Here is a 19,708-nt window from a genome sequence, read left to right as displayed (position 1 = left end):
GTGTGTGTGGGACTGTACCCCAGTGAGAGTCAGTGTGTGTGGGACCCGTACCCCAGTGAGAGTCAGTGTGTGTGGGACCCGTACTCCAGTGAGAGTCAGTGTGTGTGGGACCCGTACCCCAGTGAGAGTCAGTGTGTGTGGGACCCGTACCCCAGTGAGAGTCAGTGTGTGTGCGACTGTACCCCAGTGAGAGTCAGTGTGTGTGGGACTGTACCCCAGTGAGAGTCAGTGTGTGTGGGACTGTACCCCAGTGAGAGTCAGTGTGTGTGGGACTGTACCCCAGTGAGAGTCAGTGTGTGTGGGACCCGTACCCCAGTGAGAGTCAGTGTGTGTGGGACTGTACCCCAGTGAGAGTCAGTGTGTGTGGGACTGTACCCCAGCGAGAGTCAGTGTGTGTGGGACTGTACCCCAGTGAGAGTCAGTGTGTGTGGGACTGTACCCCAGTGAGAGTCAGTGTGTGTGGGACCTGTACCCCAGTGAGAGTCAGTGTGTGTGGGACTGTACCCCAGTGAGAGTCAGTGTGTGTGGGACCCGTACCCCAGTGAGAGTCAGTGTGTGTGGGACCCGTACCCCAGTGAGAGTCAGTGTGTGTGGCACCGCGGCAACTCGCCAAGGCTTCTTCGGCAGCACCTCCCAAACCCGCCACCTCTCCCCGCCTCGAAGGACAAGGGCAGCAGGCCCATGGGAACACCACCCCCTCCACGTTCCCGTCCCAGTCACACACACACCATCCTGACTTGGAAATATATCGGCCGTTCCTTCATCGTCGCTGGGTCACAATCCTGGAACTCCCTCCCTAACAGCACTGTGGGAGCACCTTCACCACACGGACTGCAGCGGTTCAAGAAGGAGGCTCACCACCACCATCTCAAGGGGCGACGTGGGATGGGCAATAAATGCCGGCCTTGGCCAGCGACGCCCACATCCCAGGTACGAATAAAAAGATAAATAATTGTAACAAACTCTCAACTGGAACACTGTCTAACCCCTTCATTATCTTATAAGCCTCAATCACATACCCTTCTAAGTCTAGGTATAGGGTCCCAACTCTTTGAGCTTATCTTGATAACTAAGATGCTTTAGACTTGGAATTAGTCCAGTGGCCCTCTTCTGCACCCTTTCCAGGGCCTTGATATTCATCCACTGTGTGAGGAGACCAAAACTCGACCGAGTATTACAAGTCATCATCAGAGGCTGTCCCTCGGAATCGAGGAAGACTTGCTTCCACTCTTAACACGAGTCCTGAGGTGACTTAACTGTCCAATATGGGAACCACAGTCCCTGTCACAGGTGGGACAGACAGACGTTGAGGGAAGGGGAGGGTGGGACAGATAGACGCTGAGGGAAGGGGAGGGTGGGACAGATAGACGCTGAGGGAACGGGAGGGTGGGACTGGTTTGCCGCACGCTCCTTCCGCTGCCTGCGCTTGGTTTCTGCACGCTCTCGGCGACGAGACTCGAGGTGCTCAGCGCCCTCCCGGATGCACTCCCTCCACTTAGGGTGGACTGGTCTTTGGCCCAGGGACTCCCAGGTGTCGGTGGGGATGTTGCACTTTATCAGGGAGGCTTTGAGGGTGGTCCCTTGTAACGTTTCCTCTGCCCACCTTTGGCTCGTTTGCCCGTGAAGGAGTTCCGAGTAGAGCGCTCGCTTTGGGGAGTCTCGAGTCTGGGGGCCATGCGGACAATGTGGCCCTGCCCAGCGGAGCTGGTCGAGTGTGGTCAGTGCTTCGATGCTGGGGATGTTGGGCCTGGTCGAGGAAGCTGACGTTTGGTGCGTCTTTCCTCCCAGGGAACCACTTCCCATATCTCGGGACCGTCCTATCAACAAGAGCAGACATTGGCGACGAGGTCCAACACCGCCTCCAGTGCGCCAGTGCAGCCTTCGGCCGCCTGAGGAAGAGAGTGTTTGAAGACCAGGCCCTCAAATCCACCACCGAGCTCATGGTCTACAGGGCTGTAGTGATACCCGCCCTCCTGTGTGGCTCAGAGACATGGACCATGTACAGTAGGTACCTCACCCCCAGCTCATGGTCTACAGGGCTGTAGTGATACCCGCCCTCCTGTGTGGCTCAGAGACATGGACCGTGTACAGTAGGTACCTCACCCCCAGCTCATGGTCTACAGGGCTGTAGTGATACCCGCCCTCCTGTATGGCTCAGAGACATGGACCATGTACAGTAGGTACCTCACCCCCAGCTCATGGTCTACAGGGCTGTAGTGATACCCGCCCTCCTGTATGGCCCAGAGACATGGACCATGTACAGTAGGTACCTCACCCCCAGCTCATGGTCTACAGGGCTGTAGTGATACCCGCCCTCCTGTATGGCCCAGAGACATGGACCATGTGCAGTAGGTACCTCACCCCCAGCTCATGGTCTACAGGGCTGTAGTGATACCCGCCCTCCTGTATGGCCCAGAGACATGGACCATGTACAGTAGACACCTCAAGTCGCTGGAGAAATACCACCAACGATGTCTCCGCAAGATCCTATTCTAATTGTGGCCTGACTAAGGTCAGGAACCAGGGCAGAACAGCACGCCTCGTCTTATACTCAATTGTCCCATGGATACACCATTCTGGATGAGACGTTAAACCAAGGGCCCCCCATTTTCCCTCTCGGGTAGGGCACAAAAGATCCCGCGGCCACTAGATCGAAGACAAGCAGGTGGGGAGGAGTGGGTGGGAGGGGTGTTCTCCCCCGGTGTTCTGGGTCCAGCATTTATCCCTCAACCAACATCACTAAAATAAAACAGACGATCTGGGTCATTATCACGTCGATGTTTGTGGGAGCTTGCTGTGCGCAAATTGTCTGCCGCGTTTCCCACATTACAACACTCCAAAAAAAGTGCTTCATTGCCTGTGAAGCTCTTTCGAACATGCTTTTATTTCCGAAAGGATACACTTGCTTTGGCGGCAGTTCAGAGAAGGTTCACTCGGTTTGATTCCGGGGATGAGGGGGTTGACTTATGAGGAAAGGTTGAGGAGGTTGGGCCTCTACTCATTGGAGTTCAGAAGAATGAGAGGTAATCTTATCGAAACGTATCAGATTATGAGGGGGCTCGACAAGGTGGATGCAGAGAGGATGTTTCCACTGATGGGGGAGACTAGAACTAGGGGGCATGGTCTTAGAATAAGGGGCCGCCCATTTAAAACTGAGATGAGGAGGAATTTCTTCTCTCAGAGGGTTGTAAATCTGTGGAATTCTCTGCCTCAGAGAGCTGTGGAAGCCGGGACATTGAATATATTTAAGACAGAGATAGACAGTTTCTTAACCGATAAGGGGATAAGGGGGCGGGCAGGGAAGTGGAGCTGAGTCCATGATCGGATCAGCCATGATCGTATTAAATGGCGGAGCAGGCTCGAGGGGCCGAATGGCCCACTCCTGCTCCTGTTTCTGATGAAGTGGTGAAATGCATTGTGGAAATGTACGTTCTTGAACTAATCTGGCCTCAGTATCTAACCACTGACGTCTGGCTCACATTCTGGTGATTCTGAGCTTCTCTGTTTCCAAGGTCTCGACATCCGCCTTCTGAAAGTCAATGAATCTGCGATTTCTTCGAAGGTGATACATTATGGGCGAGCGTGCGAAATCGTAAGGTTCGAGGCTCCGTGGCTGCTGACGGAAATGGAGAGGCAACTTATCTCAGGCACAGCCACGAGATGTGAAGAGTTGAGCAACCCACTTCCTCTGCCGGTAGCTCAGTCAGCTTCTGAACTCACGCACCTCCTCAACACGAAGCCCACAGGGCCAGGGCCAACGTCCGCAGAGTGTTGGAGTGCAACTGGGTCAACAGGCAGGTGCTGATGACGGAGGCCCAGACTTTGGGCCCCACTGACGGCCATTTTCTCGGTTGCAGGGATAGGGAGGGGTGTAGGGGCTGGAGGAGGTTACAGAGATAGGGAGGGGTGTAGGGGCTGGAGGAGGTTACAGAGATAGGGAGGGGTGTAGGGGCTGGAGGGGGTTACAGAGATAGGGAGGGGTGTAGGGGCTGGAGGAGGTTACAGAGATAGGGAGGGGTGTAGCGGCTGGAGGAGGTTACAGAGATAGGGAGGGGTGTCAGGGCTGGAGGGGGTTACAGAGATAGGAGGGGTGTAGGGGCTGGAGGGGGTTACAGAGATAGGGAGGGGTGTAGGGGCTGGAGGGGGTTACAGAGATAGGGAGGGGTGTAGGGGCTGGAGGGGGTTACACAGATAGGGAGGGGTGTAGGGGCTGGAGGAGGTTACAGAGATAGGGAGGGGTGTAGCGGCTGGAGGAGGTTACAGAGATAGGGAGGGGTGTTTACAGGCCGAGACACTTGACAATCTGGATGTCGGTATTTCAGGCCCAATCCTGAGCCCTGGCGATTGTTCTCACCGTTGGACGAGGACGGTTTGGTCCCAGCGGGCGTCAACTTCAAAATCTTAGCTGCAAACGCTGGCCGGGCAGAAAAAACAGCTGTACCGCCGAGAATTGATCGTACAATCTCGCCCAAAGAACTCATCTCTACAACCTCCTCCAGTCCCTACACCCCTCCCTATCTCTGTAACCTCCTCCAGCCCCTACACACCTCCCTATCTCTGTAACCCCCTCCAGCCCCTACACCCCTCCCTATCTCTGTAACCTCCTCCAGCCCCGACACCCCTCCCTATCTCTGTAACCCCCTCCAGCCCCTACACCCCTCCCTATCTCTGTAACCTCCTCCAGCCCCTACAACCCTCCATATCTCTGTAACGCCCTCCAGCCCCTACACCCCTCCCTATCTCTGTAACCCCCTCCAGCCCCTACACCCCTCCCTATCTCTGTAACCTCCTCCAGCCCCTACACCCTCCCTATCTCTGTAACCTCCTCCAGCCCCTACAACCCTCCCTATCTCTGTAACCCCCTCCAGCCCCTACACCCCTCCCTATCTGTCACCTCCTCCAGCCCCTACATCCCTCCCTATCTCTGTAACCTCCTCCAGCCCCTACACCCCTCCCTATCTCTGTAACCTCCTCCAGCCCCTACACCCCTCCCTATCTCTGTAACCGCCTCCAGCCCCTACACACCTCCCTATCTCTGTAACCTCCTCCAGCCCCTACACCCCTCCCTATCTCTACAACCTCCTCCAGCCCCTACACCCCTCCCTATCTCTGTATCCTCCTCCAGCCCCTACACCCCTCCCTATCTCTGTAACCTCCTCCAGCCCCTACACCCCTCCCTATCTCTGTAACCCCCTCCAGCCCCTACACCCCTCCCTATCTCTGTAACCTCCTCCAGCCCCTACACCCCTCCCTATCTCTGTAACCCCCTCCAGCCCCTACACCCCTCCCTATCTCTGTAACCCCCTCCAGCCCCTACACCCCTCCCTATCTGTCACCCCCTCCAGCCCCTACACCCCTCCCTATCTCTGTAACCTCCTCCAGCCCCTACACCCCTCCCTATCTCTGTAACCTCCTCCAGTCCCTACACACCTCCCTATCTCTGTAACCCCCTCCAGCCACTACACCCCTCCCTATCTCTGTAACATCCTCCAGCCCCTACACCCCTCCCTATCTCTGTAACCTCCTCCAGCCCCTACACCCCTCCCTATCTCTGTAACCTCCTCCAGTCCCTACACACCTCCCTATCTCTGTAACCTCTTCCAGCCCCTACAACCCTCCCAGATCTCTGCCCTCCTCCAATTCTGGCCACTTGCCCAACCCCACGATTTCCTGGGCCCCAAGCTCCCTCAACCTCTCCGCCTCTCTCTCCTCCTTTAAGACGCTCCTTAAAAGCGATCTCTTTGACCCAGCTTTTGGTCACCTGTCCCGAATATCTCCAGACTGAGGGAGCGCCGCACTGTCGAAGGGGCGGTACTGAGGGAGAGCCGCACTGTCGGAGGGGCAGTACTGAGGGAGAGCCGCACTGTCGGAGGGGCAGTACTGAGGGAGCGCCGCACTGTCGGAGGGGCAGTACTGAGGGAGCGCCGCACTGTCGGAGGGGCAGTACTGAGGGAGCGCCGCACTGTCGGAGGGGCAGTACTGAGGGAGCACCGCACTGTCGGAGGGGCAGTACTGAGGGAGCCCCGCACTGTCGGAGGGGCAGTACTGAGGGAGCGCCGCACTGTCGGAGGGGCAGTACTGAGGGAGCACCGCACTGTCGGAGGGGCAGTACTGAGGGAGCCCCGCACTGTCGGAGGGGCAGTACTGAGGGAGCCCCGCACTGTCGGAGGGGCAGTACTGAGGGAGCGCCGCACTGTCGGAGGGGCAGTACTGAGGGAGCGCCGCACTGTCGGAGGGGCAGTACTGAGGGAGCGCCGCACTTTCGGAGGGGCAGTACTGAGGGAGCCCCGCACTGTCGGAGGGGCGGTACTGAGGGAGTACTGCACTGTCGGAGGTGCCGTCTTTTGGGACGAGACGTTAAACCGAGACCCTAGCCACCCTCTCGGCTGAACAGAAAAGATTTGAGAGCCACCATTGCGAAGCAGGGCTGGGCAGGCAATGAACGAATGAGTGACATTCGAGCAATATCCGTCGACCTCAGACACCGTTGATCAAACAGAAGATGTGAATACAAAGTGCGTTGTCAGTGAGTCTGCACGCCCTTGTGGTCGTCATATGTCAGGGTAGGCGGGAACTCCTTATCTCGCAAATCACTCTGAGAACTGAACATCTTTTGAACAGCGATGGCTCTCGGGCGAGGAAGGACCGGCTTCAAGGGTTCGGCAAGAGCCCAGCGGGTGAATGGGGGATCCCAGGTGAGCTAGTCGCACGAGATCGCCACGACTTGTTTACTATCGCGCCAAGGCGCAGTCCCTAGCACCTTTGTCAGAGAAAGGTTTCGCGAGAGGTCGGGGTGGTGAGATCCATGGCAGGGCGGCTTTGCAGCGAGCCGAAGATACCCGGCGGAAGTCATCCTGCTTTTAAAAACACCGGCGGCTCGCACCCAGGGCCAGCCGCCATCGACAGCGATCGGTTTGTTCAGCCTCGAAAGCCCGCCGATTTATTTCAACACAACGAGCGTCGGCTGAACAAGGCAGAACGGAAATCCATTCACTGTGCCCGCAATTTCTTTATTTCACAGGTGTCGTTTCTGCTTTTCCCCGGCTCTCTGGTAGATTAACTGACGCGTCTTGTTCAGGTTCGGTTTGGGGTAAGGCCCTCTCTCTCCTCGCACAGAGGCAGCGCAACCTCATTTCACAAGAGCAGAATTCTTCGCATCGCGACCACAAACCACCCCACAGACACGCACATCGCACTTCACAGAGGATCAGTGGCACAGAAGTGAGCCGTTCGGCCCAACCAGTTCAGCAACTTCGAAGGCAGATGGAGTCTTGGCCTTTATTGGCAAGGGGGACAGAGTATAAAAGCAGGAAAGTCCTGCCACAGTTATACAGGGTATTGGTGAGGCCACACCTGGAGTACTGCGTGCAGTTTTGGTCTCCGTATTTAAGGAGGGAGATACTTTGGAGACAGTTCAGAGAAGGTGTTGAAGAGACCACACCTGGAATATTGTGTTCAGTTTTGGTCTCCTAATCTGAGGAAGGACATTCTTGCTATTGAGGGAGTGCAGCGAAGGTTCACCAGACTGATTCCCGGGATGGCAGGACTGACATATGAAGAAAGACTGGATCGACTGGGCTTGTATTCACTGGAGTTTAGAAGGATGAGAGGGGATCTCATAGAAACATATAAAATTCTGACGGGATTGGACAGGTTAGATGCAGGAAGAATGTTCCCGATGTTGGGGAAGTCCAGAACCAGGGGTCACAGTCTAAGGATAAGGGGTAAGCCATTTAGGACCGAGATGAGGAGAAACTTCTTCACCCAGAGAATTGTGAACCTGTGGAATTCTCTACCACAGAGAGTTGTTGAGGCCAGTTCGTTGGATATATTCCCAAAAGGGAGTTAGATATGACCCTTACGGCTAAAGGGATCAAGGGGTATGGAGAGAAAGCAGGAATGGGGTACTGAGGGAATGATCAGCCATGATCATATTGAATGGTGGTGCAGGCTCGAAGGGCCAAATGGCCTGCTCCTGCACCTATTGTCTATGTTTCTATGATCACTCGGTTGATTCCGGGGATGAGGGGGGTTGACTTATGAGGAAAGGTTGAGGAGGTTGGGCCTCTACTCATTGGAATTCAGAAGAATGAGAGGTGATCTTATCGAAACGTATCAGATTATGAGGGGGCTTGACAAGGTGGATGCAGAGAGGATGTTCCCACTGATGGGGGAGACTAGAACTAGGGGGCATGGTCTTAGAATAAGGGGCCGCCCATTTAAAACTGAGATGAGGAGGAATTTCTTCTCTCTGAGGGTTGTAAATCTGTGGAATTCTCTGCCCCAGAGAGCTGTGGAGGCCGGGACATTGAATATATTTAAGACGGAGATAGACAGATTTTTGAGCGATAAGGGAGTGAAGGGTTATGGGGAGCGGGCGGGGAAGTGGAGCTGAGTCCGTGATCGGATCAGCCATGATGGTATTAAATGGCGGAGCAGGCTCGAGGGGCCGAATGGCCCACTCCTGCTCCTATTTCTGATGTTCTTAATCCGTGCCGGGGTTTATGTCCCACACCAGCCCCCTCCCTCCCCTCTCCATCTCACCCCATCACCATATCCTTCTAATCCTTTCTCCCTCATGTGTTCATCCAGCTTCCCCCTGTAAGGGGTTTTCACAGGGTTGTTGTTGTGCCTTGGGTGTCTCTCTCTGGCCTTCTGCCCTCACAGCTTATGTCTGACCTGTGAGGTACCCTGAGTGCTGCAAGAGCACCCCTGGAGAGACTGTGTCCACAGCTTATGAAGGGGGCTTTGAGAGTCGTGCGTCCCCACAGCTTATGCCTAGCCTGTGAGGCACCTGTGAGTGTCAAACACTCCTAACCCCTTCTTCCCGAGCCTGTGACACACAGTTGAGCGTTTTCGAGGCGCTCCTAGCTTCCCTTACACGGTTCTGACATACGACTCACGATCAGGAGATGTAATACAATAGAACTGAGACAAGGTGATTGCAAGAGGAACTTTAGGCTTCCAATTTATTTGACAAGGTGCATCTCAACAAACAGCAATACCCCAACAAAACAATCCCCCTAAATCCCACTAAAACGGACACAATGAAAATCTTTACACCAGTTTAGCAGTACAATGCCCAACCTCCCACCTTTCCTGGCCTAACTGAGTTGGGAGTTCTGGGGACCAGAGGTTATACTCACTACTGTGCCTTCCGCAGTCTGGTGGTTTGTTTCTTCTATCTTCGGTGTCTTCGGACTCTGGTTTACCTTCAGTGTCGAGAGGCCTGTGGTTGTGGTTGTTGAATCACCAGGGCAGGGAAAATCATCACTCCTCTAATACCACTACGTCAGAAACCCCTTTTTTATAGCCAGATTATCCAGTCCGCCTCTCCTGCTGAAGTCGATTCTTCTCATTGGTGGACTTTTGATTTTTGAAAAATGCAGCAGTTTGAGGTTTTTAGGTTTTTTCCCCCACTGATCTTAACCTACTCAAGGTTTGAGTGGGTGTTGATTGCATTGGCCTCCTGTAGCCATTGTGCTAGTCTGGCCTGAGCCAGATATTTCTATGCCTGATGAAAAAGGTGTTGGAATATGTATGTGGCATTGTTTAAATGCTTAATGTTTTCAAGGGGCAAGTTTCGAGGGTATACAGTTCCCAGACAATTTGATTAGTTCCAATGTCCAAACTGGCCCTTTTGATATTGACCCCACCCCTTTTCTTGCAGACCTTTAAAAAAATCCCAAATTCAATTAAAGTTCGTAGTTTCTTCCATGTGCACTTTAGGATTTCAAACTTTCTGGTAGATAGTTCCAAATTAAATTCCCTTTCCTATGAGTCCAAACACTGGGGAGGGGTCTCCATTTGTGTCCCAAAGTTTTCCTTCAATCGGTTTCAATTCACAGCACAGACTGATCCCACAGCCCTTTTCCTTCTGGGTAAAATGAGGGGGTTTTCATCCTCCCCTACACCCTTAAATGTATCTCTGCTCCTCGCCTCGACCCCTCCCTGTGGGAGCGAGTCCCACATTCTCACCCCTCTCTGGGTAAAGAAGTTTCTCCTGAATTCCCCATTGGATTTATTAGTGACTGTCGTATATTGATGGCCCCGAGTTCTGGTCTCCCTCCACAAGTGGGAACATCTTCTCTCCGTCTACCCTATCGAACCCTTTCATAATCTACACACCTCCATCAGCTCACCCCTCAGCCTTCTCTTCTCGAGAGAAATGAGCCCCAGCCTTTCCTGATAGTTAGTTACCCCAGTGAGAGTCAGTGTGTGTGGGACTGTACCCCAGTGAGAGTCAGTGTGTGTGGGACCCGTACCCCAGTGAGAGTCAGTGTGTGTGGGACCCGTACCCGAGTGAGAGTCAGTGTGTGTGGGACTGTACCCCAGTGAGAGTCAGTGTGTGTGGGACTGTACCCCAGTGAGAGTCAGTGTGTGTGGGACCCATACCCCAGTGAGAGTCAGTGTGTGTGGGACTGTACCCCAGTGAGAGTCAGTGTGTGTGGGACTGTACCCCAGTGAGAGTCAGTGTGTGTGGGACTGTACCCCAGTGAGAGTCAGTGTGTGTGGGACTGTACCCCAGTGAGAGTCAGTGTGTGTGGGACTGTACCCCAGTGAGAGTCAGTGTGTGTGGGACCCGTACCCCAGTGAGAGTCAGTGTGTGTGGGACCCGTACCCCAGTGAGAGTCAGTGTGTGTGGGACCGTACCCCAGTGAGAGTCAGTGTGTGTGGGACCCGTACCCCAGTGAGAGTCAGTGTGTGTGGGACTGTACCCCAGTGAGAGTCAGTGTTTGTGGGACCCGTACCCCAGTGAGAGTCAGTGTGTGTGGGACCCGTACCCCAGTGAGAGTCAGTGTGTGTGGGACCTGTACCCCAGTGAGAGTCAGTGTGCGTGGGACTGTACCCAGTGAGAGTCAGTGTGTGTGGGACCCGTACCCCAGTGAGAGTCAGTGTGTGTGGGTCCTGTGCCCCAGTGAGAGTCAGTGTGTGTGGGACCTGTACCCCAGGGAGAGTCAGTGTGTGTTGGACCCGTACCCCAGTGAGAGTCAGTGTGTGTGGGACCTGTACCCCAGTGAGAGTCAGTGTGTGTGGGACCCGTACCCCAGTGAGAGTCAGTGTGTGTGGGACTGTACCCCAGTGAGAGTCAGTGTGTGTGAGACTGTACCCCAGTGAGAGTCAGTGTGTGTGGGACCCGTACCCCAGTGAGAGTCAGTGTGTGTGGGACTGTACCCCAGTGAGAGTCAGTGTGTGTGGGACTGTACCCCAGTGAGAGTCAGTGTGTGTGGGACTGTACCCCAGTGAGAGTCAGTGTGTGTGGGACTGTACCCCAGTGAGAGTCAGTGTGTGTGGAACTGGACCCCAGTGAGAGTCAGTGTATGTGCGACCCGTACCCCAGTGAGAGTCAGTGTGTGTGGGGCCCGTACCCCAGTGAGAGTCAGTGTGTGTGGGACTGTACCCCAGTGAGAGTCAGTGTGTGTGGGACCCGTACCCCAGTGAGAGTCAGTGTGTGTGGGGCCCGTACCCCAGTGAGAGTCAGTGTGTGTGGGACTGTACCCCAGTGAGAGTCAGTGTGTGTGGGACCCGTACCCCAGTGAGAGTCAGTGTGTGTGGGACCTGTACCCCAGTGAGAGTCAGTTTGTGTGGGACCATACCCCAGTGAGAGTCAGTGTGTGTGGAACCCGTACCCCAGTGAGAGTCAGTGTGTGTGGGACCCGTACCCCAGTGAGAGTCAGTGTGTGTGGGACTGTACCCCAGTGAGAGTCAGTGTGTGTGGGACCCGTACCCCAGTGAGAGTCAGTGTGTGGGACCCGTACCCCAGTGAGAGTGAGTGTGTGTGGGACCCGTACCCCAGTGAGAGTCAGTGTGTGTGGGACTGTACCCCAATGAGAGTCAGTGTGTGTGGGACCCGTACCCCAGTGAGAGTCAGTGTGTGTGGGACCCGTACCCCAGTGAGAGTCAGTGTGTGTGGGACTGTACCCCAATGAGAGTCAGTGTGTGTGGGACCCGTACCCCAGTGAGAGTCAGTGTGTGTGGGACCCGTACCCCAGTGAGAGTCAGTGTGTGTGGGACCCGTACCCCAGTGAGAGTCAGTGTGTGGGGGACCCGTACCCCAGTGAGAGAGAGAGTTGGAGAGTTGATCTCGATCTCCCCTAGACCAACACACGATATCCGAGAGGTTGGAGCCGACACTTCGAACGGCAGGACCTCCTTACCTGACAGGCATCAACCCCTCCTTCGCTGTAGCCCGCGCAGAACATCTTTGGGGTGATCTGGTTGCCAGAGCACTCTGGACTATTGCAGCGGTTGTTACTGATGACTGGTACATGTGCTTCTCGGAGAACATCAGACTGCTGGCCTGTAGCAACACAACCAGAGATTACACCAGATACACGGCACAGAAACAGCCCGTTCGGCTCAACCAGTCTGTGCCGTCATGGAAACATAGAAAATCGGTGCAGGAGTAGGCTATTCGGCCCTTCTAGCCTGCACCGCCATTCAATGAGTTCATGGCTCCCGTCTTTTCTCATCAAATTCCATCGACATCGCTCTATTACCTTCTCCCTCGTACACTTGTCCAGCCTCCCCTTAAATGCCTCGATACTATTCGCCTCGACCCCTCCCCGTGGGAGTGAGTCCCACATTCTCACCGCCCCCACCCCCGGGGCGAAGAAGTGTCTCCCGAATTCCCCATTGGATTTTCTGATGTCTGCACCTGTGAATATGCTCACAGGACAGGAGAGTTGTGGAGCTGTGTTCCGCGGTTACACCCAAGCCGGGGTGTCCCTGGAGATGGGAGCACGCGGTGTCCACCAGTAAACGCACGACCTTCCGCGAGGGGTGGGCGCCGGAGGGACTGGAGTGCATCGTCACCCCCGGCAACAGAATCTTAAGTTGATCCAGGGGGCATTTGATTTACAGGTGCATCGTAAAATAGTTGCTGAGTTGGGAGGGGCTTAGCCAGTCACGTGATGTTCACAAGACACAATAAAACTTCGATCCAGTTGGGTTCGGGAGATCCACGATGGGGCCGGTGGTTGTGAGCCTGGTGCATGAACCGATAATGTGTCATAGAAACATAGAAACATAGACAATAGGTGCAGGAGCAGGCCATTCGGCCCTTCGAGCCTGCACCACCATTCAATATGATCATGGCTGATCATTCCCCTCAGTACCCCATTCCTGCTTTCTCTCCACACCCCTTGATCCCTTTAGCCGTAAGGGCCACATCTAACTCCCTTTTGAATATATCCAACGAACTGGCCCCAACAACTTTCTGTGGTAGAGAATTCCACAGGTTCATAATTCTCTGGGTGAAGAAGTTTCTCCTCATCTCGGTCCTAAATGGCTTACCCCTTATCCTGAGACTGTGACCCCTGGTTCTGGACTTCCCCAACATCGGGAACATTCTTCCTGCATTTAACCTGTCCAGTCCCGTCAGAATTTTATATGTTTCTATGAGATCCCCTCTCATTCTTCTAAATTCCAGTGAATATAAGCCCAGTCGATCCAGTCTTTCTTCATATGTCAGTCCTGCTATCCCGGGAATCAGTCTGGTGAACCTTCGCTGCACTCCCTCAATAGCAAGAATGTCCTTCCTCAGGTTAGGAGACCAAAACTGAACACAATATTCCAGGTGAGGCCTCACTAAGGCCCTGTACAACTGCAGTAAGACCTCCCTGCTCCTATACTCAAATCCTCTCGCTATGAAGGCCAAGATACCATTTGCCTTCTTCACCGCCTGCTGTACCTGCATGCCAACTTTCAATGACTGATGTACCATGACACCCAGGTCTTGTTGCACCTCCCCTTTTCCTAATCTCTCACCATGCATATAATATTCTGCCTTCCTGTTTTTGCCCCCAAAGTGGATAACCTCACATTTATCCACATTATACTTCATCTGCCATGCATTTGCCCACTCACCTAACCTGTCCAAGTCACCCTGCAGCCTCTTAGCGTCCTCCTCACAGCTCACACCGCCACCCAGCTAAGTGTCATCTGCAAACTTGGAGATGTCGTGTGACCTTTTGCTAATAAACCGACTAGTTCTTAATAGCGAATGTGTTGCTATGAATTCTTAAGCAAAGAACCCTTGAAGCAATGGCAACTCATCTTGCGTTTGGGCACTTTACAGCCTTCTGGACTCAACAATCTTAGACCAGAACCTCTGCCCACATATTGTTACATCTCCTCCTATTTTTACAACCATCCCCACCGACCTCTCCGCCCCTGTTATTTCTCTCTTTCCCATGGCAGCTGGTAAAGATCCTGCTGTTCACACCCCATCGAGACTTCATCTTGTGTTTCTTAACGTGTCCCATCACCATCTCAGTTTGGCCCCACAAGCCTTTTCTCTCTTAAGTAAGAACGCATAAGAATTAGGAGCAGGAGCCGGCCATTCGGCCCCTCGAGCCTGCTCCGCCTTTCAATCAGATCGCGACTGATCTTTGACCTCAACTCCCCTTTCCCGCCCGATCCCTCGATTCCCTCAATATCCCAAAAATCTATCGACCTCAGCCTTGACTATACTCAACGACTGAGCCCCCACAGCCCTCTGGGGCAGAGAATTCCACAGATTCACCTCCCTCCGAGTGAAGAAATTCCTCCTCATCTCAGTCCTCAATGGCCGACCCCTTATCCTGAGACTGTGTGACCCCTGGTTCTAGACTCCCCAGCCCAGGGGGGGGAAACACCCTCCCTGCATCTACCCTGTCAAGCCCCCTCACAATCTGGTGTGTTTCAATGGGATCGCCTCTCATTCTTCTAAACTCCAGAGAATATCGGCCCATTCTACACAATCTCTCCTCATAGGACAACCCTCTGATCAAAGGAATCAGTCTGGTGAACCTTCACTGCACTCCCTCAATGGTAAGTATATCCTTCCTTAGGTACGGAGACCAAAACTGTGCACAATACTCCAGGTCTGGTCTCACCAGGGCCCTGTAAAATTACAATATCTCTTACATAAGAACATCAGAAATAGGAGCAGGAGTGCGCCATTCGGCCCCTCGAGCCTGCTCCGCCATTTAATACCATCATGGCTGATCCGATCATGGACTCAGCTCCACTTCCCTGCCCGCCCCCTTATCCCCTTATCAGTTAAGAAACTGTCTATCTCTGTCTTAAATATATTCAATGTCCCGGCTTCCACAGCTCTCTGAGGCAGCGAATTCCACAGATTTACAACCCTCTGAGAGAAGAAATTCCTCCTCATCTCAGTTTTAAATGGGCGGCCCCTTATTCTAAGACCATGCCCCCTAGTTCTAGTCTCCCCCATCAGTGGAAACATCCTCTCTGCATCCACCTTGTCGAGCCCCCTCATAATCTGATACGTTTCGATAAGATCACCTCTCATTCTTCTGAACTCCAATGAGTAGAGGCCCAACCTACTCAACCTTTCCTCATAAGTCAACCCCCTCATCCCCGGAATCAACCGAGTGAACCTTCTCTGAACTGCCTCCAAAGCAAGTATATCCTTTCGTAAATATGGAAACCAAAACTGCACGCAGTACTCCAGGTGTGGCCTCACCAATACCCTGTATAACTGTAGCAAGACTTCCCTGCTTTTATACTCCATCCCCTTTGCAATAAAGGCCAAGATACCATTGGCCTTCCTGATCACTTGCTGTACCTGCATACTAACCTTTTGTGTTTCATACACAAGTACCCCCAGGTCCCGCTGTAATGAGGGAGTGTCGCACTGTCGGAGGGGCTGTAAAGGGGAGATTTGATCGAGGTGTTCAAAATCACGAGGGGTTGTGACCGAGTCAATGAGGAGAACCTGTTCCCCGGGAGCAGGAGGGCGGGTAACCAGAGGGACACAGATTGACGATAATCGGCGATGGAACCAGAGGGGGAGATGGGGGAGAATGTTTTTAACGCAGCGAGTTGTTGTGATTGGGAACGCGCTGCCTGAAAGCTCGGTCGGAGCAGGTTCAATAGCGACTTTCAAACCGGGAATTGGGTAAATACTGGAAGGGGGAAATGTGCCGGGGCTGTGGGGAAAGGGCAGGGGGGAGTGGGACTGATTGGGGTCGCTCTGTCACAGAGCCGGCACAGCACGGGCTCGAGGGGCCCACTGGGATCCTCCTGTGTGACGTGTGTTTCTCAGATGCCAGGATCACCACGGAATTGTCCCATGGATCCACCAGGGTGGGGAGAGCTCTGTGTCGCTGTTGCAAGTGTCTGAAACCTTTTGTCTCTGATTACAGATCCTCACAATACAGTTCGTGGTCCTGCTCCTGATACAACTCTCAGGTTAGAGTTTATTACGCTCTCCCGCCCACCCTCCCACCTTCCCCGCTCCGTAACCATCCGCTCGTCCAAATCCCCGCTGCCCCCGTGTCCTAACTCGCACCCAATCCCACTCACCCATCACCCCCTGTGCTCACTGCCCCCGTGTCCTAACTCGCACCGAGTCCCACTCACCCATCACCCCCTGTGCTCACTGCCCCGTGTCCTAACTCGCACCGAGTCCCACTCACACATCACCCCCTGTGCTCACTGCCCCGTGTCCTAACTCACACCCAGTCCCACTCACCCATCACCCCGTGTGCTCACTGACCCTGTGTCCTAACTCATACCCAGTCCCGCTCAACCATCACCCCCTGTGCTCACTGACCCCGTGTCCTAACTCACACCCAGTCCCACTCACCCATCACCCACTGTGCTCACTGTCCCGTGTCCTAACTCGCACCCAGTCCCACTCACCTATCACCCCGTGTGCTCACTGCCCCGTGTCCTAACTCGCACCCAGTCCCAATCACCCATCACCCCCTGTGCTCACTGCCCCGTGTCCTAACTCGCACCCAGTCCCATTCACCCATCACCCCCTGTGCTCACTAACCCGTGTCCTAACTCACACCCAGTCCCACTCACCTATCACCCCCTGTGCTCACTGCCCCGTGTCCTAACTCACACCCAGTCCCACTCAGCCATCACCCCCTGTGCTCACTGCCCCGTGTCCTAACTCGCACCCAGTCCCACTCACCCATCACCCCCTGTCCTCGCTGCCCCGTGCCCTAACTCGCACCGAGTCCCACTCACCCATCACCCCCTGTGCTCACTGACCCCGTGTCCTAACTCACACCCAGTCCCACTCACCCATCACCCCCTGTGCTCACTGACCCCGTGTCCTAACTCGCACCCAGTCCCACTCACCGATCACCCCCTGTGCTCACTGTCCGTTTCCTAACTCGCACCCAGTCCCATTCACCCATCACCCCCTGTGCTCACTGCTCCGTGTCCTAACCCACACCCAGTCCCACTCACCCATCACCCCCTGTGCTCACTGCCCCGTGTCCTAACTCGCACCCAGTCCCACTCACCCATCACCCGCTGTGCTCACTGCCCCGTGTCCTAACTCGCACCCAGTCCCACACACCGATCACCCCCTGTGCTCACTGTCCGTTTCCTAACTCGCACCCAGTCCCATTCACCCATCACCCCCTGTGCTCACTGCCCCGTGTCCTAACCCACACCCAGTCCCACTCACCCATCACCCCCTGTGCTCACTGCCCCGTGTCCTAACCCACACCCAGTCCCACTCACCCATCACCCCCTGTGTTCACTGACCCCGTGTCCTAACTCGCACCGAGTCCCACTCACCCATCAACCCCTGTGCTCACTGACCCCGTGTCCTAACTCGCACCGAGTCCCATTCACACATCACCCCCTGTGCTCGCTGCCCCGTGTCCTAACTCACACCCAGTCCCATTCACACATCACCCCCTGTGCTCGCAGCCCCGTGTCCTAACTCGCACCCAGTCCCACTCACCCATCACCCCCTGTGCTCACTGCCCCCGTGTCCTAACTCGCCCCGAGTCCCGCTCAACCATCACCCCCTGTGCTCACTGCCCCGTGTCCTAACTCACACCCAGTCCCACTCACCCATCACCCCCTGTGCTCACTGCCCCGTGTCCTAACTCGCACCCAGTCCCACTCACCCATCACCCCCTGTGCTCACTGACCCCGTGTCCTAACTCGCACCGAGTCCCACTCACCCATCACCCCCTGTGCTCGCTGCCCCGTGTCCTAACTCACACCCAGTCCCACTCACCCATCACCCGCTGTGCTCACTGCCCCATGTCCTAACTCGCACCCAGTCCCATTCACCCATCACCCCCTGTGCTCACTGCCCCGTGTCCTAACTCACACCCAGTCCCACTCACCCATCACCCCCTGTGCTCACTGCCCCGTGTCCTAACTCACACCCAGTCCCACTCACCCATCACCCCCTGTGCTCACTGCCCCGTGTCCTAACTCACACCCAGTCCCGCTCACCCATGACCCCCTGTGCTCAATGCCCCGTATCCTAACTCACACCGAGTCCCACTCACCCATCACCCCCTGTGCTCACTGACCCCGTGTCCTAACTCGCACCGAGTCCCACTCACCTATCACCCCCAGTGCTCACTGCCCCATGTCCTAACTCGCACCGAGTCCCACTCACCCATCACCCCATGTGCTCACTGACCCCGTGTCCTAACTCACACCCAGTCCCACTCACCCATCACCCCCTGTGCTCACTGCCCCGTGTCCTAACTCACACCCAGTCCCACTCACCCATCACCCGCTGTGCTCGCTGCCCCATGTCCTAACTCACACCCAGTCCCACTCAGCCATCACCCTCTGTGCTCACTGCCCCGTGTCCTAACTCGCACCCAGTCCCACTCACCCATCACCCCCTGTCCTCGGTGCGCCGAGTCCTAACTCACACCCAGTCCCACTCACCCATCACCCCCTGTGCTCACTACCCCGTGTCCTAACTCGCACCCAGTCCCATTCACCCATCACCCGCTGTGCTCACTGACCCGTGTCCTAACTCACACCCAGTCCCACTCACCTATCACCCCCTGTGCTCACTGCCCCGTGTCCTAACTCACACCGAGTCCCACTCACCCATCACCCCCTGTGCTCACTGCCCCGTGTCCTAACTCGCACCCAGTCCCATTCACCCATCACCCCCTGTGCTCACTGACCCGTGTCCTAACTCACACCCAGTCCCACTCACCGATCACACGCTGTGCTCACTGACCCCGTATCCTAACTCACACCCAGTCCCACTCACCTATCACCCCCTGTGCTCACTGCCCCATGTCCTAACTCGCACCCAGTCCCACTCACCCATCACACCCTGTGCTCAATGCCCCGTGTCCTAATTCGCACCCAGTCCCATTCACCCATCACCCCCTGTGCTCACTGACCCGTGTCCTAACTCACACCCAGTCCCACTCACCTATCACCCGCTGTGCTCACTGCCTCGTGTCCTAACTCACACCCAGTCCCACTCACCCATCACCCCCTGTGCTCACTGACCCGTGTCCTAACTCACACCCAGTGCCACTCACCCATCACCCGCTGTGCTCGCTGCCCCATGTCCTAAATCACACCCAGTCCCACTCACCCATCACCCGCTGTGCTCACTGCCCCGTGTCCTAACTCGCACCCAGTCCCACTCACCGATCACCCCCTGTGCTCACTGCCCCCGTGTCCTAACTCACACCCAGTCCCACTCACCCATCACCCCCTGTGCTCACTGACCCCGTGTCCTAACTCACACCCAGTCCCACTCACCCATCACCCCTTGTGCCCCGTGTCCTAACTCACACCCAGTCCCACTCACCCATCACACCCTGTGCTCAATGCCCCGTGTCCTAACTCGCACCCAGTCCCATTCACCCATCACCCCCTGTGCTCACTGTCCCGTGTCCTAACTCGCACCCAGTCCCATTCACCTATCACCGCCTGTGCTCACTGCCCC

The 19,708-nt window shown here is 55.2% G+C and overlaps 1 protein-coding gene across 1 annotated transcript in view; it reads left to right on the top strand.

The window, feature by feature from the left end:
* Positions 1-896: 896 nt before the first annotated feature.
* The window catches only part of LOC139251259 (uncharacterized), a 94,412-nt gene continuing 75,600 nt past the window's right edge, over positions 897-19,708 (top strand). The window contains exons 1-4 of the mRNA XM_070873229.1: positions 897-930; positions 3,513-3,662; positions 6,622-6,695; positions 16,158-16,203. Coding sequence (XP_070729330.1) covers positions 897-930; positions 3,513-3,662; positions 6,622-6,695; positions 16,158-16,203 — 304 coding nt within the window. The remainder of the gene's footprint in view (positions 931-3,512; positions 3,663-6,621; positions 6,696-16,157; positions 16,204-19,708) is intronic.

Source organism: Pristiophorus japonicus, unplaced genomic scaffold (genome assembly GCF_044704955.1).
Source record: "Pristiophorus japonicus isolate sPriJap1 unplaced genomic scaffold, sPriJap1.hap1 HAP1_SCAFFOLD_428, whole genome shotgun sequence".
Lineage (NCBI taxonomy): Eukaryota > Metazoa > Chordata > Chondrichthyes > Pristiophoridae > Pristiophorus > Pristiophorus japonicus.
The sequence above is the reverse complement of the archived record's forward strand: the minus strand, read 5'-3'. Positions and strand labels throughout refer to the sequence as shown.